Genomic DNA, 24,439 nt, shown 5'->3' with positions numbered 1-24,439 from the left:
GGGGGGGGGGGGGGGGGGGCGATAACTATGATAACGCAAAAATTGTGTCGTTTCTGCTTGCAGGAATAATGTCAACGTCGAAGGCGCCACTCACAAGCAGGTGGTGGATCTTATCAAATCGGGCGGCGATGTTCTCACGTTGACCGTTATCTCCGTGACGCCGCAGGAAGCGGAGAGACTGGAGCCCTGCGAGGATTTGAGGTGTGTGTGATACGATATTCGGATTTTACATGCCGGATTTTGCATTTAGTCTATATTACAATTGAAGAGTTCGTATTAAATTATCACATGTATTTCTTTCGATTAATCATAATCGAGTGATTATGATCTCACCGATAAGATTCTCAAAGTGTTATAATAACCTTGATTCTAATAATCTATTTATCTAAATTATGTTTAAGATGCACACATTTTATTATTAAATATTAATATATACTAATATAAAATATATATTAATAATAAAAATATGAATATCTATGAAATATTAAACGCATCTTAACATCTCTTCTTCAGCTATGCGTCGGTGGATTACAGCGAGAAGCGATCCCTGCCCATCAGTGTGCCCGATTATCACGTTCGTGAGAGAAAACACGAGCGTTACGTAGTCTTCAATGTCCATATGGCCGGCAGGCACTTGTGCTCGCGTCGATATCGGGAATTCGCGGCGTTGCACATGGCGCTGAAGAAGGAGTTCATAGGTTTCAATTTCCCGAAGCTACCAGGAAAATGGCCGTTCCAGTAAATATTCTCGGATTATACAGTAGTATAACACGCGGACACACGTGCAAACGCGTTTAGATGCCGATGATGATTCGAGCCTCTCCGTGAAATTATTCAATTGACGAAACGTTCTTCTCATAGGATCATGAATCATCAAGGATTTGTTCGTTCGCATTTTGCAGATTGAGCGAGCAACAGCTCGATGCGAGGAGGCGCGGTCTTGAACAGTATTTGGAGAAGGTGTGCGCGGTGCGAGTGATAGCCGAGAGCGATGCGATGCAGGAGTTTCTGACCGATCGATTAGAGGAGGACGGGGATCAGGGACCGGCGGTCGATCTCAAGGTTCTATTGCCGGATCGCGAAGTCGTCACCGTGACGGTCCCGAAAGCGGCGTCGGTGAAGGATGTCTACGATGCGGTTTGCTCCCGGGTCGGCTTAGACGCCGAGACGGCCAAGTACTTTTACCTGTTCGAGATTGTCGAGTATAATTTTGGTAGGTTAAGGATAATTGCTCGAGACAATTGCACGTTTTCAAACATGTAATCGCGGTCTCTGAATGAAAAAAATCGAAAAAGTCTCATTGTGATTTTATTATGCTTCAGAACGGAAGCTGCAACCTCACGAACATCCGCATACTTTATACATTCAGAATTACTCGACCGCCAGCGCGACGTGTCTAGCGATAAGGAGGTGGCTTTTCAATGTAAATAGGGCTCTGAGCGAGCATGCGTTGACTTGGATATTCTGGCAGACAATCGACGAGGTGAACAGGGGTCACATCACCGCGGGCGAACGATTGTATCAATTGAAGGCTCTACAGGATGCGTCCAGAAAACACGAGGTCTGTTCAGTGGCGGAAGAAATTTTTTATACAAGATGTCTCGACTACCCTTCATGAAATTATTCAGACGCCAATGATTTCTGAGTAATTGGCAGTTTAAAATAAGGATTTTCTCACGAGCTAAGCTTTAGAAACGCAAATAAATTCAATTTTCAATTTTTCACATGAGTTTATATGTCAATTTTCAATTTTTCACGTGAATTTGTATGTCATAGTATTTAAAATTGGCAAGAGAACTCAGCGGTTATGGGGACATCGTCTTCCCGCATTGCGCGTGTGACTCAAGGAAGGAAGGCCACGTGATACCGGCGGTAGGAACGGCCGCTTTCAAGCTGCACGCCGCAAAGGAGGATGGTACTCTGGAGTCGCAGGTGGTGGAATTTCAATGGAGCACCATCGCCCGATGGGAGGTGGACGAGGATGGGATGGCGTTCTGCTTCCAGTATACGCGTCAGGACAATCGTCCTCCGCGCTGGCTCAAGGTCTTCACACCTTACGTGAGTCACGAGCGTTTCTTTCTTAACGATATCCGCGAAATATTTGCGAAATATTTCACGTATTATCCATATTTTTATGTTTGCAGTATACGTTCCTCTCGGATTGCTTCGATCGAATAGCCGAGGAGGCGAAATGGGATGACCCAGGGGAATGACGTAATGCTCGACGCTAAGAGGCAACCGGTGCGTAATTGATTGACGGTGTTTTTCCCAGCATTCGCCTCTCTCCGAAATTTTTCACTTAGGAAATTTAGCGATCTTGTAGACCGAGTCGGCGTTAGTGCGTGTACTTTTAGCATATCAGATTTTTCCATCTGTTAGCTTCACTGTTATGTTCGGAACACTACCGGGGGTAGTTCTGCACCAGGAGAGAGCATTTGCTTCCTTACGTTATCACCGGAAAAACTCACGCGTGTAAATGTAAATACTCATCCCGGTGAAACTGATACCGGAATGAAATTACGAACATTCGTTATACCGAGACATTCGCAGATAGGAATTATATTCTATTTGAGAATAGAATGCGATGAGAATAAATTTACGCCATGCTCGTCCGTGATCTGGTGTAGCTTTCTCTCGACGACGTGGGATAATTATAAATTTGATTTTTATAAATACAGTTCGAGCTCTTTTGTTTCGTCGCGACGAGATACGTGCCGTTTCTTCTTTCTTTTACGAAGAACGAAATTGCGTACGCGAGGACACACACACACACACACACAAGAGAATAAAAAGTACGTTAGTGTACAGCTACGTAGACTATTATATCACGGGGAGATACGGTCGCCCGCCTAGAAAAAGAAATAAAACCACCTATCCTTTTGGCCTATAAGTTGTTACACATATAGCGCGCAATTCTCGATTATCGATGAGAGAATCGATCGAATTATACATATATACATAAACGTTCCACCTTGCTCGCCTAATAGAAACCTGAAACTTTCCTTCCGTTTTGGATCTGCGTGTGAGGGTGTTCGAAATGTGCATTTTCTAATGTGCAATATTTCATAATTTCGTACGTACGAGTTTTTGTCAATTCGTTACGCAGGATAGTTTAAATCGAGTATATTTGTAAAGGTGGTTTTAAAAAGTCTTTTTTTTTTTGCGGTTTGAGGATTAAGAGGATGAATTTTGAAAGTTTTTGAAAGAAGAAATAGATACATATCACATTATAGGCTCATCGACAATAGCGTTATACGCATGAAATTAAGAGATTCTCTCTCTCTAATCTTTTCTTTAAATTATCCTGTGTAACAAGGATTTTCTTAATGCACACGCAATCTATGTGTAATAAATCGATCAATTGGTCCTCTACACATTTTATTAATTCCATTAATATGTATAGGGTATTAGCGTTAATGAAAGATAGAGAAGAGAAATTGTAAATATCAATGTTAAAAATATACTTTTTTGAGAAGAAACTCGGTTGTTTCAATAAAATTAATGAACGCATTATATTGACGAGATATTAATAACTGAGTCTCTTATCCCGCGACTCGATTATTACGTAAAACTGCGTGCGTGCAAATCATGAGTGTGCGGAGGATTGTAATAAGAACCGAGGGCTGTTTTTCTCTCTCGATCGGCGTTCTCGGTGAAACTTTATCGGGCTACTCCCCCCTTTCCTCCCGTCATCAAATTTACAAAAGATACTGTACGATAGAAAATGCGACGTTAGTGATGCACGTCATCTGGACATATATATCGCGTGTTTATGCGGTAACTAGAGGAGGAGGAAAATGATATAAAGACTCGGGACAGCAATGTATAACAGGGTCGTATGGCACGACTGTTTCCTCCATTACTATTCGAAGGAAAAATAATACTCACTAATAATGTTAAGAGAGATACACTGATAATAATAGCAAGAATCGTATGAGGATAATGCTTAGCGACATTTACACTGCTCTGCGTGCGATGATGATTTTGCAAGATCACCTGCCATAATCCATTCGACGCGGATTCACGATAGAAAGCGAACATTTGGAGCGAGTACTCTTGCATACATATACACATACATATATATACATTATACTCACACTGTGACATTTGATTGTCTCAATGCACAAAGTTTCGTTCCTACATACATACTATGTCTTCTCGCAATGCTTAAAAATCCACTTGTTCGCTTACTTGAGTGCAAGCAGTCTCAGCAAATGATATATAAATATAGAAAGATATGTAGATATATTATTATCGTTAATGTTTTTAAACTTTATTCACGGCGAGTATGCAACGAATGGGAAATGCGTGTAAAAAGATTCGAATGACGAGAGATGTGTGTATGATGAAAAAATTATATATATATAAATATATGCGCTCGCGCGCGAGGGCAGCATAGTTATGATACTGTTAATGGTATGATAGAAATATAGAACATAATATAGAACGTAATTATAATCGAAGACGCGAATATCCCAGTGAATACAAGATCCATCAATCGCGTATTCACTCAATCGAGCGAGCGAGACAATTACAATAATGGTTTCCATTAATTCGTCAAGAGAGAGAGAGAGAGAGAGGGAGAGTCTGTCTGTTAAAGAACTATGTAAGATGATGTGCGAGTGTTAGTTAGCAACGTGCGTGTGAAATATTATTGGTAATAAATGAACCGAATGAACCTTCGGATGATCTCTTAAGATCTATATCGGAATTTATCTGATCTATCATTTTGGTCGTGATATATTATTGAAGTCTGAGAAACCCGAGGATCTCATTGTGGTTATTATATTACCAGTGAAAGATTCGAGATACACATGAGACCTTTCGCGGTGCATGCTTACATTGATCGGTGAAGTGATAATTAATTTCCGAATTGACGGGGCGAAAAAAGAAGCCTGTGGCGTCGAGAATAGCCATCCGTCTGGAGAATGGCAATAATAATTATGAGGAGAAAAATGATGATCGCGTATATATATAGTTGATTGGTAGTAAATATTTTTTGAAAAATCGTGCAGAATAAAATCGCAGAGGATACGTCCAAGTAGATTCAACTCTGACGCGAAAGATCTGATAATAGTCGGATTAATGATAATGATTTCGCAGTTTTGTAAAACTGTAATCTTTATCCCTTACAGTATTTATCTTAATTCCACCATTTTTTTTTATGGCACGATTTTAGCGCGTCTATATGTTAAAGATTTTCTTTTCTTTTAAAAAGATGCTTAATGGAAATTTCTTTTTATTTCGCGTCTGTTGCATTTTGTCGAAATGCGTTTCTTACAGGGAAATCAGTAAATTTAAATTGAGGCAGCTTATTTATAGTGTTTAATTTGTTTAATTAATTGCTTCGTTAATTAACGAGCTAGCCAGTTCGTTGAACGCAGAATGACGAAAAAAAATTAGATAGTATAATTTATTGTTATTACAAGACCATATCATTACGGTTAATACACACACTTTAGGCGTTATAATTAAAATATTCTGTATAATCGTAGTACGTAATAACAAATGCTCCAATTTATCGTATAACATCAGTTCGCGTAATTTTGCTGTAAAACTACAATAGTATTTCGAATTAGCGAGAGATATTATTCGATTTCTTTATGAGCCATCTTATTGAGAAACGGAAAATAAAAAAAAAAAAAAAAAAAAAACGGAGAAAATGAAATTCTTGTTATTGACCTTTTTAATCGATTACATCCTTCTTATTATTAAAATTATGCATCACTTTGTTGATAAAATCGCGTGATAGACAATCCGTAATTCTAGCAACAAATGTATATGTATATAAGAGAATTTGCGGCCGATATATTTGTAACAATACAATTGTTATTACGTAACGCGGTAATCTAAAATCTTTTCCATAACGTACTGTAATAATCTAAAATGAATTCAGTGACGTAACACACTCATACAAATAGATAATACCGAGATTTTCTGTGCAGAATAAGAAGCCGTTGCTTTCCCCATCATTTTGTATACTCTCTTCAGTTGGAAAATCTAAGTAAAAATCTTGAAAATTTTTATCGCAGAATAGAAAAAAAAGATCCTTGAATAAAACCGACCGTATCTCATTAATTTGCCGTATATTCTCGAATGCGAAAATGGATAAAAAAATAATTGATCGAAGGCGACAAAGAGTTTTGTTGTCGGTTCGCGAATGCCTCGCAAGAGGATTGAAATTCACAAAGGATAAACGGGTGACGCATTTCATTCGTAAGTAACGATATTGCATTATTATCTCACGCGCGCGAATAAAAGTATAAAGTCCCCCCTCCTCTTCCCTCCATCGTAAACTATGTAAACACAAATAAAGCAAAGATGGGTCGTGTGTACTTGCGGCCGTATGTCACAGATTACCGCAGGTTATCGCGCTCGTGTGAGTGTACAAGGTGGGCACACTTTTACAATACATGATGTGGATCTTTGCAAACGAGTGTATACATGCTCGCGGCCTCCTATATATGACGTGATACCGATACACATGCAAGAAGGTCTAAGAAGATATCGCTAAGTGGCTGCCGATATACGGAACGGCAGATCAGTTCAAAACCACCTGTCCCAGAAGGTGGAACAATCCGTGGAAATTATTATCAGTGTATCGCGTATTTAATTTAATCGCCGCGGGGCTTGAATTCCTTAAATCCTGAAGAAGAGATGGATCGTATTAAGAGAAAGAGGAAAAGGATGGGTGGTGAAAAGGTAGCCGTTCAAATCCGATTGTCTGTGAAGATTCGGATTTCGTTTAATTAAATTAATGCTCGAAAGAACAAAATTCTAATGACAGATTACATAAAACTCGAGAATTTTAAAAATTTTATCTTATTTAAATAATATATCTATATAATTATATTTTTATAATTAGTGATAATTTTTCATAATATCTGGCATATCTCAATGAATTGTCAGAAATGCTTACTGTTATAACTTTCACGATCTTTTTGTGATAGATCACATTCTGAAAAAATGGTTAGCAATATCCGTAAAAATTTGTTCATTATGCAGAACTATATAATATACATAAAAACAAATGTTGTAATTTCTAATATTTGCATATGTTGTGTTATTTTAGTGAAGGCGGGATGCTTACAAAAGATTAAAATCTTTTCTGATTTAGAAAACGCATCCGTCTTATCGATAACGTGTGTCAAGATAATGGCTAAAGAAAGATCGGCAATCAATGTCAAAAAATATTTATGTTACAGTCTTTTTTTAACTTTAGATAGAAACCATCCAATTATTATAGTTTAAAACGTTCTCAGTTATACAAGGCAACATAATATCTGTCTCTCTCTAATTGTAATTCTTTAAATATGTATAAACAAATTAATTATCTATCTCTGCTTTGTATCTATTTTTAAAAAAAGATATTATTTTATTATAAAGAAAAATTGTAGTTATAAAAATTATTTTTATCGTCTTTTATTCTTAATATTCCTGGTTTAAATGGAATCTTATTTGTTTTATTCGAAAATATCTTTTCCTTTAGCACAGAAAATGCCAAAGTGGAGATGTATTATTTTCTTATTACACAAAGTGAGAAATAAAAACTATTTAATACGTAGTCCAACGTACTTGATTATATGTTTATTGTCTGTGAAAATCTAATATCACGTTATTATCTTCGAGCATTTATATTACCTGAATCGTTACAAGATCTTACAATTCCCCGAACGCTTCCCGTTAAAAAATTTCAATCGTCGAGGAAAATGCATCAAGAAACGCGCTATTATTTTACGTTTGCAATTGAAATTGAATTGATTTTAAAATCCCTGATTTAAATATTTATTCCGAGGAAAACGATAGCTTTCAATAACATGAACGCAAAACGAATCGCGAAAATTCAAAAGAGCGAAAATTCAAAAAACCGATGCAAAAACTATTCTGTTCCGTAACGCATGATGGATCATATTTCATATTCTGTAACCAGTTCTTGTCACTCTTCGTGACATAAGCATCACATAAACAATTGCTAAGTTATGGATTATGCCGCATTATGCAATGGAGACAAATGGAATTGTCAAACCGTTCCACGTGATCCATCTTGTCTATTCGATGTAAACGATGACTAAAAGCCGATGACTAAAAGCGTTAAGGTACTTGTTGAAGAGTAAAATTATGTTCCCTATAAATGATTCACATGTTCAGTCGTAAAAGACTGATTCGCTATTATAATCTCATTAGGAAATTGGACTCTTTTATTACAAAAATTGCTCAGAAAAATTTTCTAGTTTCTTAATGCTGCTTCACGAATACGTTTTATAGTTGAGAGACTGTCTCATCTCGATCAGAATTAGACAAACGAAGAGAGAGAGAGAGAGAGAGAGAGAGAGAGAGAGAGGCAGAAAAATAGAGAGAACGCGTTCACCGCGGATAACTTTAACGAGACTTAACGAGTCCACTCCCACATACGGTTTCAACGATCGTCATTCACTCGCGTTCCGCTCTACTCCCGCGCTACTCATCAGTCCTCTCTGATCATCATCCTATCTCTGTTCTACGACGCAGAAAGTGCTACTGTCCATCGTCGATCCTTGGGATGTGAAGGTGGCCAGTGTCAATCCGGTCGGATTGGCCGAACGACGGGGCGTCTCCCTGTCCATTCTACCCTCTGAACAAGATGAGGATATCAGTCTAGTATGGTCGACCTTAAGCAAATCTGTCATCAAGACACCATCGCCCTGGTACAAGCCTGGTAGCGGCTCGAGTCACGTCAATCCCGCCAAGTCCGAAGAATCGGCGCTGATCGATCCGATCTGGCTGAATTCTCGGTATTCGCCGCGAAGGTATCCTTGATCTTTCCGACTCATTAACGTGATAATGAATTGGCATCTGGATAAACTCGAAGCTATATTTAGTTAATGAGATTTCGTAATTCCACTCGATCGAAAAGAAGCGCTTCGATATACTCGATAATTAATTTATTTGGTGAACACAGTAATTTTTATTGTACTTTAAATTGTTTATAATATTTAATGCGCTCTCTCTTTCTAAGATCGTCAAAAACACGCGATATAAATGTAGTATATTAAATAATTAACTAACATGAAATCGTCGTCTTCGTAATTTCACACATAGATTACTCAATAATTTTAATGTTTCTCGTTACATTTCAAAGATCACCCATCAATGCGACTGACGACTCTCCGTCTTCGATTCCGTCCAGAGAAACATTACGAGATAGTAAGCAAAAAACCGACGACGACAAGGCGAGCGAGGTCGACAATGGATTAATCAACGGCTCGCAGGAAATTAGTCGCAACGGTTTCGACGATGTGAACGGTACAGCGGCGGTACGAGTGCGTTTTGAGATCGATAGAACAGCGGAGCCGTGGCGGAATGGAGTGCGATGTGTCGCGAACGGGCAAGGTATCGATGATGCGTCGCGAGTGTTGACGAAAAATTGGAACGCGAACGATAATTATTTGAAACCCGAGCAACGGACGATCGCGGAAAGACAGAAAGATTCGCGGAGAACGGACGATACAAAAACCGACAAGAGAAATGCGAACAGCTATCGTGACGATTCTGGACTAATTGAGAAGAAGTCAACGACTGTCGATATCGTTCAGCACTTGGTGGTATCCAGGTAATTATAATGGAAATAAAATACGCTAGAATAGCATCTTCTTCGAAATAAAAAAATTAATTTTACGTCAAATATCACGTCTTATTGCAAAGTTAATTTTTATGTGTATATTTAATTTAAGTTATTTTTATTTTTTTTTGAATTTGTATTCTCTTTTTGTGTTTTTGCGTTCTAATACTAGTCTTTCTTTCTTTTATTTTCGATGCAATAAACTTTCCCGTATGCTAAATAAATAAATAAATATCTAATGAATGAAATGTTAAGGAGAATGCAGTCGAAAATTTTTATGAGTTTCTCTAGCATTCTTTTTAAATTTTTATATGAATAAAATAGGGGTCAATAGAGTTTTATATTCGACAGCATTTTGCAATTTTCTATTTTATATTTGGAGGTACAATCCGCAAACCGCGAAGGAGAGGAGATTAAAAAGGATGCCATCATGTCGTCGACAAGAAGCTTCAAAGGAAACAGATTCAGTGGGTGAGGTGGCAATTTTCTTATCGTATTAAAGTGTAGAATTAAATGGATAACACACGAGATGAATTTTAAATAACGTTATGTCGGAATTAAAGCGAGATCTTCCGGTAGTTTAGGTTTATTAGGGTTGTTCAGGATCAGCCAGTGCGCCAACCACAATACAGGATCGGCCGGTCTATGTTTGCAGCACTGTAAAACAAAATTCGTATAGAATTAATTATTCAAATAATTTATCAAATTTAATATTTATCTGGAGAGATTACTTTACCAAAGTTAGACCTTCGACGAGAATCGGGTTAATATTCTCCCATAAATAATCTTCAACCATCTCGTCCCTTAATAACGGCTCGATTATGACTAAAAGAAAAGAAAAATTCCAATTCAGTATCAAAACGATGCTATTAAAAGTATTTGAAAAATTAAAGACATTAAAAGACAACAAAATGGAAAAATAATTCTTACATTTAGGAAAGAAAAAGTGGATCTCCTTCTCGGCTTGTTCGCGACTGCTGCTACCGTGTACAGCGTTCTTAAAACCATCCCCTCTGCGACCGTATCTCGCCCTGATGCTGTCGGGAAAATATAGACGCGCTTCCATTACCTGAAACAATATTTGAATAAATTTTGAACAAAATTTGAACAAAGTTGATGACGAGAAATCCATCGCTAAAGTTAAAACATTTTATTCGATTTTTTCTATATATTCTGTACAATACCGTGGCTGGTCCCATGATCTTCTTCCATTCTTCCACGGCGTTCTGCTTTGCCAACACAAACACTATAATAGGTCCCGAGGACATATATGCCACCAGATGAGGAAAACTCAGTTCGCCGAAGTGATCGTTATAGAATTCTGAAACCTGTTCGGGTGTAAGCTGAAGCCAACGTGTTTGACAAATCTCGAAACCTTCCGTGTATATTCGATGCTGGATCTCCTTTCTGTAGACCACCGCCTCCGGCTTTATTATGGCTAAGGTGTATTCGACTTCCGGCTCCTTCTCGACAGTCTTTTTAATTTTATCGTTTTCGAAGCAAACCGCTGGTGATTTGAAACCCTCTTCTTCGCCGGAATAATCGCATTCCGTTGGAATAAATATATACTGCACGGTTATCAAGATAATTATTTGTTTGCGGGACAAAATTAATCTTTACAGTCGTTACATTTAATTTATGGAAGATATTTCTTTGTCGATATTGTACCGATCTGCTGGATTCGCTAGAGGATTCCAGGCTCGACAACGATTTTTTCGCAGAGTCGCTTGTCGTATCACTGCTATTAGATTGCACGGAATCGATCGACGTGCAATTCGAATTGGAGGGAATTTTATGTTCGAGGATATCCTTTCCGGGACGATAAGATGTGAAACATTTCGAGAAAAGGGTTACGGTTTCCGGGTCAATTTTCCCAACGATTTTATCATCTGCCAAGCGTTGTGGACAATCACACATTTTTATTTCGCACTTTTCAAGATTATTTTTGCGTCTCTCTTTCTCTCTTTATTTAAGAAGATATTGAAGAAATGAATTTAATTTACTGATTTATTTATATCATACGTTTGCAGAGATTATAAAAGCAGGTTATATTCTTGATATTTATTTGTTCTGTCATGTACCGTCATGTGGTAAAAGTGCCAAGTTTTTAATTATTATCTTCTGATATGAACTTTTTGATCTTCAATTGCACCGCCGCGATGTTTTCCTACGAAAGTTTATACTACGATAAGTTAGGATGACGATACTTGGGTAGGTGCATTTGTTTCTGACACTAATACAGACGCAAATATTTATTTAGCGATAACATTGGAGTGTGCAAATTAATTTTCTAGAAATTATACCATTATTGATTTGCATTCACGCTAATGTTATTTTAATATCTATATAATCGTCATCAAATAATACTAGACGCATTTTTTAAATATTTGTAAATTTTCACTCGATCCATTCTTTACGGTTGGCTTTCAGACAAATCGAACGACGATGCGAATGCGTTTGTTAACGAAGTCAAACGAGAGAATAATCAAGAAGTGGTCGACGAGACAAACACGGTGAAAGGATTGCCGCAAGTGACAGTGCTACGCGCTACGAATATAAGGAAGACTAGCATCTCGATGCCCAGCAATCTCGACGAGATGGACGATCTTCGAATAGACAGACAAAACGTAAGTAAAACTTATATATTTTAATTTTGAACGTGATTATATTCGTAATAAGATCTCATTATTAGGCTAAAATCTGTTTATATCAAAAATAATAATCGATTTATTATCAGATTATTTTCCGAAAGTTCTCGATTAACAGCGTGATTGATAATTATTATCATAAGTCTTGAGAAAAAAAGTGCGCGGTTGTATAAAGAAAATATTCGCGAAAGTGGCGAACAAGCAATCGTTGTTATCGATGAGTGATAACGCGAAGGATCACAGATATACTCTTTGGAGAGAGCTCTGGTTGACACTGACGGACACAGACTGGACATCATTCAGGAGGTGCGTTAAAAGCTCTTTACAGAACAAAGTCTTTGACTGAGAAATATTTCGAGAATTCTAGCAAAGTTTAAGAAAGAGATCGTATATTTTATAATACAAGAATTATTATTAAAATGTGAAATATTAATTTCTATAAAAATATAAAATATTATTCTCTTATGTATGAACGTCATTCTCTGTAAACTAAAGACGAGTTCAAACACGATATCATTTCATCTCATTAATCATTATCTACATATTATGGCATTTACGTTCACACACATATATCCGTTTCGGAAGAACAAGATTCCTCGTCAATGCTGCGTTACGTAATGTTTGCGAACTATCCGTGCATGCATTCCACTTCATGTTTTCATTAGGGAAATGAGTAGTTCCTGCTGCCCGCTTGATACGAACGGTGCCGTTGCATCCATTGCGTGATGTATATTGTGCGATTTCATTTTATATCCGTTCTCGTCAAACAAACTTTTTCCTCGAAATTATATATTTTTCACCTTAAATATACGTAAAGTGTGAATAAATGTAGACGTGAAAAGACAGTGAAACAAAAAAAAGATTTTTAATAATATTAAATTGAATATATCTATTTGATAAAAAATGTAATGAAGAGAATACCGATAATTAACGTGATGGTAAGCATCGCTTATTAAGATTTAATCATGACAATTGAGACCGAATATATGAATGTGCAACAGTACATTTATGTTGAGGGATTTGCATAGCGAAATTAGCGTAATGCTAATGACTTTAGATCGAAGGTCAAGAAACGTTTAACACATTCGAATGATATTTTACTCCGGAGGGGCTGCAATATCGCCTGAAGTATTATTAGCTTGTTAAATTTGTCGTTTGATATATGATGGGCAATAAGCGTTTCTGATAAGAAATACATTTCTGGATACGGTCATTGCACTTAATTGCTCATCGATCACGTACGTTATTACGGAGATATTTCGCATATTTTTGTTTAAAATGTTTCTATGTCTATCTTATTTAGAAATAGAATTATAGATATAAATCCACAAAAATATAAATATAAAATAAAAAAAAAGATTAGCAAGTTATCAGCGTTGCATATTTCCTCGCAGATTATACTATACTATATCGATAAAAAAATAATGTGAACACGAGACGCGCAAATCGAGACGCGTATGCTCTCGATCGTTACGTCAGCGATCGATATAGATGACACTCGAAAATAAATCTAGCTGTGTAATCGACGACGATGATTTACGGCGTCGACCGACGAGTTTGTTTCATTGCACAGATGTCGAGCTTGCTTGTTCACACCTGGATTGTTGATGTTTCAGGGGACCGGGGTTTCGAAATTCGCGAGAGCGGAGAGCGAGACCAGCAGCAGCGTGACTTTCAGCAACAGCGGCTCGACGCCGAATGGAAGCCCCTTGGGATCCGACACGGAGGAAGAAGCAAATGACGAGGAGTTGGCCAAGTAAGTGTTGTAGAGATTTAACGATCGATTAAAGTTTTAAGAAGAGAGAAAATTAAAATTCTGGTTTGCGAAAGTTTCATAAATCGTGGAAAATGCCAGATTATTTATTTATTTATTTGTTTATTATCAGAATTTTAATTTCCGTGATAAAGCTTAATTATCTTATCGGCTCTATTAATTGGTTTCAGTCACAATCAATTTGTCGTAGATACGATTTGTGTGACGCATTTAATCCATGTAATTTTTCGCAAGCTCGTACGTCGGAACTTTATTCAACGGACAATAATAACGTGGCATTTCGTATTGATTTCGCTCACATCTTAATCTGTCTCGACCGCTTAATAAATCCATAAATGCATCGATGTCACTTATGTTAGTGAAACATTCCGTGCAGCTCGCAAGAGATGGACACCTCGCGGACTATAATTTTCTCTTGACAATGTGCACTCTAAATGCACAATTTGCATTGCAATGCTCCATTATATGCATATATACACGAGACACTGTTTACTGCGTTTGCATTTACGCTCGGACTGAGCGAATGAAACCGGCGTACCTATATCTGTCCGCGTTCACGGTCATCATAAGCACCATCGTCGTCGGTTCCGACCTTCTTTCATATCGCATCAGGGTTATCGCGTTATAAGACTTGGTTCCCGCAAATGCTCGTTTCGGCCAACAGTCACCGTACGCGATTGTAATTACAATCATCTCTTGATTTTTTTTTCTTCCACGTACACTATTGTTTAAAATTGTCTACTATTCTCCAGTCGTTCATATCGAGTGTTCGCATTTTTTAAATATGTGATAGTGTGTGTTTGTGCTTGAATCTCTGTCTAAAAAAAGTAACTTAAAAACTAAAAAAAAAAAATTTTTAATTTAATATTTAAATGTCAGCCGTGTTTGAAACATAACAGGATGATTCCCCGATATGATATCGGTAGCGCCGTATCATTGCAAAGGTACAATACGACACGTATACACGTTTATATGTATTTTTTGATAGACAATTTGAAATTGAAATTAATATTCTTTTTGATTATTTATCTAATTATATGATAGTGATAAAAAAAATTTCTTCTAGGGTGCCATTGCAAGCTCCACCGCGAAGGAAAAGTAGAGTCATGCAACCGTCGATGAACGAAAAAATGGGAAACGACGCTACGGAACTTTCGGGTGGGCAAAGTGCGAATTCCACGATAACTAGCGTAAACAGCATTAGCAGTCTCTTGAAGGAGAAATTGCAATTGTCATTACCGCAAGCACTGCGAAACAGTGCAAGACGTCAGAACGCCGACTACAGGTAATTTAATACATTATTATTAAAATTTGATAAAAATGTTATACTTACGGTTATTTTAATAATATATAATAATCTGTAAAAAAATATTTAATTTCTCGTAGGCTTAGAGCATTTGTCGGCTTTCTCTTCCTGTGCGTCGTTTTCCTCGTGGGATTCGCACACATTTATTATAACCAGCATGTCTTACAACGAGCATACTTTGACAAATTCAGGTAAATATATGACATCAAAGAATATTGTAAATAAATGAAAAATTTTGTATTTTTTAATAATAAAATTACTTATAATATTATATTATATATACGGATATTCTCTTTCGAGCAATTTATCGATTATCGAATCATTGTAATATATTGTTAGTCCACGGCGTTTTGTATCGCTTGGCTACTGTGGAATAATTTTCGGTCGTTTGCCTCTGCCAGGAAGCACCTAATGGAATACATTAAGGCTCGTTTATTACGCCGATCTCGCGTCAGTCTCAAAATGCGTATTCAATTGTTGACCTAATGCTTATACGTTTAACTTTTTAAAGGTTGCATTATCTTAGAATGGAAGAAGAATTACGGTAGTAAAATTATCTGTATACCGACTTTTTTTTTTCATTATTCTAATTATCTATCATATTATCTATCAATTCATATTATCTATCAATATTTCGATGTATAAATTTTTTGCTCTTTATCTTTTTTTTTTAAATTACGAAGATTTTTCTGCGAATCGTAATGATCGTTTATACAGATTAATCTTTCTTTTAGGTTTAATAAAAATGAAAGAATGATGACAGTCTACAGTAGTTCCGGCGGGGAGATCATCGCCGCTCGGCTCGGCGAGGGTATTCCACCGGACACGGGAGTGTATCCCTGCCTTCCGCATCATCAACGGCAGGACTCGGTCTGCCTCGAGTGGCTGCAGCAGACGCGGCTCTATCTCGCGCACACAAAGCACGAGGACATGCACTGCTATCACGTAACCTGGCAGAGTCTGAGTCCCTACTACAATCCCAAGGACTGCTTCGACTGGTCCTCGAAGAGAGGCCACTGGTACGGAGCCGGTCAAATTCAGAACATGGCGTATCCCCTGGAACGAGGTCGCCTGGAGCTCAGTCCTTTTATCACGGGCGACGTGAGGAAACATTCCTTCGGCAATGTGTTGAAAAGATATTTTCTTAACTCGAAGGGCGCTACGATTCTGGTGGATGCCGAGACGCCGTTGTACGTCTCCATTAACGCCAATCGAACCAACGACTTTTGCCTTCAAGCCAAACATGACGCTTTTGCTTACATCAATCATCTGACGCCTCTACCCCAGCTCAACTATACCATTTGCGCCACCGACAACATGAAGACTTTACACTCTTTGATGGCGGAAAAGTCTCTGTGGGATGGTTTGAAGCCCGATGAGCTGCACGCCGTTCATTCGCTGTTGTCCGAACCAGTCTGGCAGATTTCGCCTATCAACGAGGCGGCTATTTATAATTACACGGAGGACGTGATCGCGCTGGGATTTCTTCGTCAAGGTCACGTTCTGCTTAGCGAGGAATGGCAGCCGAGTCCGGGAGATTTTGTCCTGGACGAGGAGCGATTTCCCTCCATGGAGGAGACTATTAATATCATCCATCGCAGAGGATTTCGAATAGTCTTCAGCATCCAGCCGTTTATCTCCACGGAATCCGTGAACTTCAAGGATGCTGTCGCTAACAGATTACTCATCTCGGAGAGAGGAAGCGATCCTCGGATTCCGGCGTTGACGAGGTTATTTTTCAATTACATATTTTTTATAATACATAATATATTGTACTTTTGCGTATTATTATTTGATTACAAAATTGATATAAAGAATCTTTAAGAATATTTAATTTTAGATACAAGCAAAGTAACAGCGCCGGTGTGCTTGACATCACGAATAACAAGACTTTACCTTGGCTGCAAACAAAGCTCGAGAGCTTGATCATGAAGTATCATGTTGACTCGTTTTACCTCGACCTGGGTACCGCTCAGGACATGCCGCACTATTACAAATGCCAGGAACCGCTTACCAATCCCGATCATTACAAGACCATCTTCACCCGCTCGATACTGAGCACCATTCCCGTGATCGGCGTGTCCAGCGCCATTTCCAGGCCACGAGCCCCCGTCTTCGTGTCCTTGCCACCCTTTCCGTCATCCTGGAAGGCTATCAAGACCGTCATCCCCACCGTGCTCAGCTACGGCATGATCGGCTACCCCTTCATCATGCCGGGTGCGGTGGGCGGCGACGTGGCGCTTCCGATGTCGGATAACAATCCCGACAACGACTTTGAGGTGGACCTGCCGGACAAGGAGCTCTACATCCGATGGCTGCAACTGTCCACTTTCTTACCCGTGATCCGCTTCACTCATCTGCCCAGCAAGTACTCGGACGAGTCGGTTCTGGAAATCGCCAAGCGGTTAACCACCTTGCGGCAGAAGACGGTGACGCCGTTGCTGAAAAAATACGCGAACGAGACCCTGGACACCGGTCTGCCCATCATCAGGCCGCTCTGGATGCTGGATCCGGCCGATCCGGCCTGTCACGTAGTGGTCGACGAGTTCTCCGTCGGCGAGGAGTTGATCGTCGCGCCGGTGCTTTATTCCGGCAGCAGACAGAGGGAAGTTTATCTGCCGGCCGGTGTCTGGAGGGACGGTATTGACGGGAGTCTGAGGAAAGGCTCGAGATGGATTCATAATTACAGGGTGGCGGAAGACAAGATAGCGTACTTCGTCAAGATGCCGGATAACACGAGGTTCTAAGGGACGCATTATTATACGGCATGATTCAGATGCCGCAGAAACCACGAGGTCACTCGATTAAAGCGATTGTATTTCACGCAAACGTGCTTCGTGAGCGATGTTGAGTTTGACGATTTGAGTTCGATGATTTTTTTTTATTAATTCGTGCAATATATGAACTGGTTGCTCGGTGAACTGTCATAATGCAGGCTAATGATCGTGCAGTGATAAATATCTCTTATGTCGTTTTAAAGTCATGAAAACTTTGCACGTGCCGATGCAATATTCACTATTCAATGAATGTACCCAAATATTACAAATGAGATAATCAAATATCTAACGTCTCATACACTATAAAGCACACTTCCTTACTGCACTTTCGTACAGCAGGATAATTATACAGTGATAAATACTTAACGACTGAAATCATTACACGTGCGTTATAGTCTCAAGCGCGTTGTTCGATATATATAATCAAGAGAAACTTTTAATTATACAATAAAAGTATTCAAAAAATATTACTGTATTCTACAAATATGATATTATCAACAATATTATATTACGATGCATATCATAATTGTATACACATTGAAAGATCTAGAACCAATCTAATGTAGATTTATAATTTATGTTGGTAATTATATTTATTTTATCTAACAATATTTGTATGGCTTCATTTTTACCAATTCCTTGATAAATAGTCTATTAGTGAGACTGAGAGAAATTTTAGTAATACGAATAGAAATGAAGAAGAATGTGTGAATATACAGAGTTGGTGAGAATGCAGTCTTGCAGGGCGCATGAGCTATTTATTTTCTCGTTACAAACTTACATGACATGTAAAACAGAACACGTGGGCATGCAGAAGCAGGATTTCGAAAATCGGTGTAATTTCCGATAAATTCGATTTCCGATGCCGTAACTGCGAAAGAAAAAAAATGTATCTCACGTCGCGCGGAGAGACGTGAATACAGATTTATTTTCGCGTGTCCGCGGCATCCGAAAATCCGAAGATCCGCAATAAGATTACATCGGTCTCGATCCTCGTGCAAAACATCTCGAAACAGGCGGCTGATCTACGGTCGATCGACGAGGAGAAAAATTAAGACGCGTGAGGCACACAGGCGAAGAGATTCTAAGGTATATAGTGTATATTTATTATATTATTATTTTTTTTTTTTGTCATATAGCATAACATTGTTATTTCTATAATAATAATAATAATAATAATAATAATAATCATAGCACCATGAACACTCCACAGTAAGTTCTTTTTTTTTTTTTTCTTAATTCGTTATTCGAAAAAACGCGACGCGCCGATGCGCTGCGACGGGTGAGAACCGCGATTATACAATCGTGGAGGGAACTCGAGCGATGCCGAAACGCGCGTCGAGGAAACGTCCCGAAGGCATCTGTGAAACGTCCCGGGCACACGTTCCCGAGGGTCCCCTGAATGCCTTTCCAAAGATCTTCGGCAAATTACGCGCGGATCTCGCGTTACCCTCGTAACGCGCGACAGCAAAACTCTCGCTCGGATGTGACTAGATGACCGTCCGTTTTTTTTTTGTTTTTCTTTTTAACGCTTGAGAAACGAGATTTCTGACTAGAGCCCCGCGAGTATCCGAGAAAATTTCCACAACGGAGGAAAGGCGCGATTTCTTTTTTTTTTTTTTTTTTTTGATTTTGTTAATTCGTGCCGTCCGGCAACATGGAACAAACTCGTGATCAGAAAAACGCGAGCGAATCAAGTGAGCGGCGATAACTTTTTCAAATAAAGATTGCTTACAATTGATTACAATTTTTATAAAAACGTTTCTTTTCTGTGTGTATTTTTTTTGTGCGAATTATTTTCAAATGATATATATACATACAATACACACACATTCACATATTACGAATTAAGTATGCTTGTGCAAATAGTTTTTTTTTTTTTTTTTTTTTTTTTTTTTTTTTGATTTTGTTAATTCGTGCCGTCCGGCAACATGGAACAAACTCGTGATCAGAAAAACGCGAGCGAATCAAGAAGAGAAAATGAGCGGCGATGGGTTGCCGCTCTCCTCCGTCTAACGACCCGATAATTTCTCTCTCACAATGATATTCTTGATTGTTCGTCTTCTCGTCGGAGAAATATATCACCGTTCTCGCACCCGTCGAGCACCGCGATTTTGGGGGTTCGCACAGGTGTTGAGGCTCACGTTTTTCACATCTCTCTCGCTCTCTCTCTCTCTCCCTTTCTCTCTCATATATCTTTCACTCTATCTCTCTTTCTCACACTCTCTTATACTCCATTTATTAAATACTTCGTTCATATATTATATATAGATATCTATATATATAATATATATTTTTCAATGTCACAATGCCTTTCTCTCTTTCTTTTACACGTTTCTTCTATTATAAAATTTTTTCGCTCTCTTCGCTGCTCTTTGCTAGTCAGCGAAATAAAATCTTGGTCGCGCATAGTTTAACCGAAAAAAGAAAAACGGCATAATCAGACTCTTCTCGCAAATTTTCTCGGCAATTGATCTTCATCATTCAAACGCTCTTCTGCGTCTGGTAAACGCGATACAATAAACAAAGAGAATGAACAATAAATAATCAGACAAATGACAAATGATGAGCACATATATGCGTGTGAAAAGCAAGTCGGAACAAAAAGTATCAAGTGTGTAACTTACACAGGCGGTAAAAAACTTACGCACTAATCTATAGAAATATCGCGAAGCGGTTAAGTCGTGCTGGAAAATTTTTTATAATTTTTTTTGGACGAATGCGTGAAAAGCGCGCGCTAAAACTTTAACACAATTTCTTTCTCATTAAGGACTATTCATAGAAAAATTACCGCTTGAATCTGAGATGGGCACGTCTGGCCCTCCCCTTGTTAATGGACTCTTCCGAGTGAATTCACGTGATGTCACGTGATGATTTCAAGATCGCCGGCGATGAACCGCGAGATCTATCTGGAAACGAATCTATTTAAGGAATCGATCAGTTATTTTCGATACCTGATACGATATTGTCGAGTTATCTTTGATACCTGAACGATATCGTCGATATCTCAGAAAATAGTGATCGGGCGAAACAGTCATTTAAATATTTTTCTTTAACTTTGAATCTCTACTCGCGCGCCAACTACTTTATGATACGTCGTGATAAAATCGATGACATGATTTTCCTCGTCTCTTATTGTAACGGAGCTTTAATCTAACCCAGCCTTCAGCGTTGTATCATACTTTAAGTATCCAGTAATATTTCTCTTTTACTGCCTGTCAAACAAGTTTTCTCTGTCACGAACCTTCTTCCTTTGGAAAATACTATTTTCGACAGATCACTCCTCCATCCGACATTTCTTTCTTCCAGAAATATTCAGAGATTACTCGGATCTCATTTGCAGGAAACTTGTTTGTGCGATGCTACAGTGATTCGATTCATTGAAAATATCTTTCACTTTTGTTATCGATAGTTTCGATATTAGTTCTCACTTGATTACGCGGACAAGATTCCTCCTAGATTCCTTCTCTCTCTCGTCATCCTTCGCGAGGATTGATGCCACCAAAAATCACAACCATTGTTCTTTAAAATTTCGTCCGCGTCGCGCGAGGAAACAAATATCTCCCCGCGCTAAACAATCATTTGCCCATCACAATAGACGTTTCGAAATGCATCATCATCGCCCTGCGCTTCCTTCCACAACAACGAAACGCTCTTTCGGACTTTTTCGAAAACATCCTCGTCGGACTCCTCGACGCCTAACCCGGCCACGTCGCCCACGCGGATCCCAAGATGACAAAAATCTGTCATCAAGCTCGCGCGACCACCGCTCTATATATTCTCTACGATATAGAAACACGACACACAGATAATTCCCTATCCTAGTAGACTTTCCGATGGAATTTAGCCGTTTTTATCTACGCACGAATAAACATTTACGACGAGAAAGGGGGCCGTTAATTATGTAACAACGAAGGATAATGTTTCGCGGATAACATGGAATCGTTCTCTCCTTGCATATCCATCGTCGATGGATCCGTCAAGCGCGCATTTCGTTTCCAGTTGACGATATATCTCACCGCGTGAATATGACACTCTTCTTCTCTCGTGTCCTTTTCCTTTTTTCACATATTTTTTTTCTTTTTAACTGATACACTGAATACTACGCGGTGCTCTTGAAGCGGCAGCTGTGTCAGAGATATTAAAAGTTTTACTTTAATCTGCTGCTCGAGGAGAGGGTGGGGAGCGAGAAGATCTCGCATTGTGACATTGCAATCGTTCGACCCGCTGATCTTGTGAATCGGCAATCCTAATTAAAGTCACAATTTAAGCACTATAACGTACAGATTGTCCCAGGCCGCGGAATTTACGGACTTTTGACATCGATTCGCGATCGATCGATCGATCGAGCAATGTCACAACCCTCTTCGCTTTTGGGGCGGAATCTCTGCGAGAACGAGCATTCCCGCGGTCGTCCTCGACTTGAGCAGTGATTGATAAGGTATTGCAGGCGGTATCAGCGCGCTACATGGACTGCGAACGGTGTGCAAAGTGTAGAAATACAAATATCCATTAGACCAAAAAGAAGGACATCCACCGCTGTTATCAACACAGCGCGATCCTTAATTAAATTCTCTCTATTTCGATATAATCGGCTTCTTAGAAGTAAGTAATTAATCTTTTATACCTTGTGTCCGTACTAAAGAGAAAAATCCCTACAATCTCTTGTCTCGTCGCCCGCACCGTCTCCTCGCGAAAGAATACGAAGAACGTGTGTTAATTTAGATTAGAATAGGTCTCGACCTGAGAACTGCGCGAACTCGAAGATCGGTCTTTCTTCTTCGAGACAATCTCTACATAGAATTCGATAGGGTCTTCTACGATCCTGCTAGGCCGCGGAGCTATGACTGCGAGGGAATCTCGAAAATTCGAAATACCTTCTCGTGTGTCTTTGGGTCTTCTAAGGGAAAGAAGGAGTCAGGGCGTCAAGGCTCGCCCTGACGGGACGGTAGGTCGGTCTACGCGCGCGCGCGCGCGCTCGACCTCTTTTCTTCTATCTTTTTTTTTCGTAGGAATGGGTCCAAAAAAGCGGAATGATGACGCGTTCCGGACGCCGCTCAGAACTCGACTATTACGGCTGAGCAGGCTGCCAATCCCTAGAACTCGAGCCTGTAGGCGCTACAACTAGTCTCGTGATCCTGGAGATTGATGGTGCACCGGGATGCGGACGGCGATAGGTCTATGTGATTCGCAGCGAGTGCCTCCTCGTTGTCGGCAACCCAGTAACCCAGAGTATCGGTGTCGTAAGTTGGAATCATGGTTACCTCTGAAAAGAATGCAAAAAATTTACATTTACAAAAATTAATATATTACGATATTAAACAACATAATTCGACAAAAGTAAAGCAAGAAAGAGAATAATAATTTCTATAGCTTTCTTATACGCGATATGATTACAAGCTTTAAAATATTTTATTACACACATTGCCAGAATTTTAAGAAAATTTAGATTAAAGTTTAAAATAGAATTGGTTAATAATTGTTCAAAATTAAATATATTTTTAAAACTTTAAAAAGAAAAAATTCGTTGTGAAGATTAAAGTTTATCAGATTTTCACTATAAATTTAGTCAAGCGTTATTTTTAATCTTCATAACAAATTTCTTTTGCGAATTGAAAGTTCTGACAATATACTTAATCTTGAATAAAAGTTTTCACGAATTGCTTGATGTAGCATGACACCAAGTATATTAAAATAGTTTTTTTATAATTTAAATAATCAAATATCTCAAAATTGTGATGTGGTGGTAGAGCATATTATATTTTGAAGAATTTTTAATTTAGAGTGAAAATGAAAACAAGAAAAATATATTACTTTTTTTTACTATAAAAAAATTACTTTTTATTAAATTTTGTAATAGTTTGTCATAAAGATTTGTAATATTCTTAAGATATATACTTTTACTAAACCTACCGAGATCTTTGTCTTCCCAAGTCTTCTTAGCTTCCAGCAGAGCATCGTAGACCTCTCGGCTCGGCTCGGTGCCGCTAAAAACGTAATATCTCGCTCGCACTCGCTTAAAGAATTCCAAAGAAGTGTAGTACGAATTTCCGTGATGCGGCACATATGCCAGATCCATATAAACCGGTTGAATTTTATTCTTCGAATCCTTCAACTTTTTCTCGTTCTTACCAGGACTCTCCGAGCGTTTCTTATTTTTAATATTCTCGGACTGGACCTTCTTCGCTTGCTTCCGCTCTTTCTTCGGTGTGCCAGGCGTTCCTTTATTCGAGACCTCGTTAGTCGTCGGGGCAGGGGAAGGTAATCTGAGAGGCTCCCCCCAATCTTTTAATAAGTCAAAGTTCAAGATATCGGAAGTCGACTCGCTTGAACACG

The 24,439-nt window shown here is 38.7% G+C and overlaps 4 protein-coding genes across 7 annotated transcripts in view; 2 read left to right on the top strand and 2 right to left on the bottom strand.

The window, feature by feature from the left end:
* LOC115237975 (sorting nexin-27) overlaps positions 1-5,654 on the top strand; it is an 11,699-nt gene extending 6,045 nt beyond the window's left edge. Inside the window, exons 2-7 of the mRNA XM_029811414.1 lie at positions 64-201; positions 514-738; positions 903-1,213; positions 1,323-1,561; positions 1,777-2,058; positions 2,145-5,654. Of these exons, the coding sequence (XP_029667274.1) occupies positions 64-201; positions 514-738; positions 903-1,213; positions 1,323-1,561; positions 1,777-2,058; positions 2,145-2,213 (1,264 nt within the window). The 3' untranslated portion in view covers positions 2,214-5,654. The remainder of the gene's footprint in view (positions 1-63; positions 202-513; positions 739-902; positions 1,214-1,322; positions 1,562-1,776; positions 2,059-2,144) is intronic.
* A 469-nt stretch (positions 5,655-6,123) lies between these two features.
* Positions 6,124-19,727, top strand: LOC115237974 (myogenesis-regulating glycosidase). 4 transcript variants are annotated; one of them, XM_029811411.1, is made up of 10 exons: positions 6,124-6,702; positions 8,509-8,786; positions 9,119-9,589; positions 9,981-10,069; positions 12,029-12,225; positions 13,863-14,002; positions 15,087-15,305; positions 15,407-15,517; positions 16,061-17,056; positions 17,167-19,727. In XM_029811411.1, exons 1-10 carry the CDS (start codon positions 6,658-6,660, stop codon positions 18,071-18,073), a joined length of 3,453 nt encoding a protein of 1,150 aa, XP_029667271.1. In that variant the 5' UTR covers positions 6,124-6,657; the 3' UTR covers positions 18,074-19,727. The 4 variants fall into 4 exon arrangements, with proteins under 4 accessions (XP_029667271.1, XP_029667270.1, XP_029667272.1 ...); XM_029811410.1 differs by having other exon boundaries at positions 9,978-10,069; XM_029811412.1 differs by lacking the exons at positions 6,124-6,702; positions 8,509-8,786; positions 9,119-9,589; positions 9,981-10,069; positions 12,029-12,225 and adding an exon at positions 12,255-13,184.
* Positions 10,083-12,013, bottom strand: LOC115237976 (nucleoside diphosphate kinase homolog 5-like). The gene is made up of 4 exons (XM_029811415.1): positions 11,267-12,013; positions 10,783-11,166; positions 10,335-10,667; positions 10,083-10,255 (listed from the first exon to the last, which is right to left on the bottom strand). The coding sequence occupies exons 1-4, from the start codon at positions 11,513-11,515 to the stop codon at positions 10,145-10,147; spliced, it is 1,077 nt and encodes a 358-aa protein (XP_029667275.1). The 5' UTR covers positions 11,516-12,013; the 3' UTR covers positions 10,083-10,144.
* A 2,456-nt stretch (positions 19,728-22,183) lies between the features above and the next one.
* The window catches only part of LOC115237944 (microtubule-associated protein futsch-like), a 45,873-nt gene continuing 43,617 nt past the window's right edge, over positions 22,184-24,439 (bottom strand). Inside the window, 2 exon segments of the mRNA XM_029811351.1 lie at positions 22,184-23,369; positions 24,017-24,439. The exon segment at positions 24,017-24,439 is cut by the window's right edge and continues 5 nt beyond it. Coding sequence (XP_029667211.1) covers positions 23,200-23,369; positions 24,017-24,439 — 593 coding nt within the window. The 3' untranslated portion in view covers positions 22,184-23,199.

Source organism: Formica exsecta, unplaced genomic scaffold (genome assembly GCF_003651465.1).
Source record: "Formica exsecta isolate Colony F162 unplaced genomic scaffold, ASM365146v1 scaffold314, whole genome shotgun sequence".
NCBI classification, from domain to species: domain Eukaryota; kingdom Metazoa; phylum Arthropoda; class Insecta; order Hymenoptera; family Formicidae; genus Formica; species Formica exsecta.
The sequence above is the reverse complement of the archived record's forward strand: the minus strand, read 5'-3'. Positions and strand labels throughout refer to the sequence as shown.

Coding starts and splice junctions, on each gene's coding strand:
- LOC115237976 (XM_029811415.1), bottom strand. CDS start 11,515: ATGTGTGATTGTCCACAACGCTTGGCAGATGATAAAATCGTTGGGAAA. Junction 11,167..11,266: donor CTAGCGAATCCAGCAGATCG/GTACAATATCGA, acceptor ATAACCGTGCAG/TATATATTTATTCCAACGGA. Junction 10,668..10,782: donor AGATCATGGGACCAGCCACG/GTATTGTACAGA, acceptor ATATTGTTTCAG/GTAATGGAAGCGCGTCTATA.
- LOC115237974 (XM_029811410.1), top strand. CDS start 6,658: ATGGATCGTATTAAGAGAAAGAGGAAAAGGATGGGTGGTGAAAAG. Junction 9,590..9,977: donor CAGCACTTGGTGGTATCCAG/GTAATTATAATG, acceptor ATTTTATATTTG/GAGGTACAATCCGCAAACCG. Junction 14,003..15,086: donor AATGACGAGGAGTTGGCCAA/GTAAGTGTTGTA, acceptor AATTTCTTCTAG/GGTGCCATTGCAAGCTCCAC.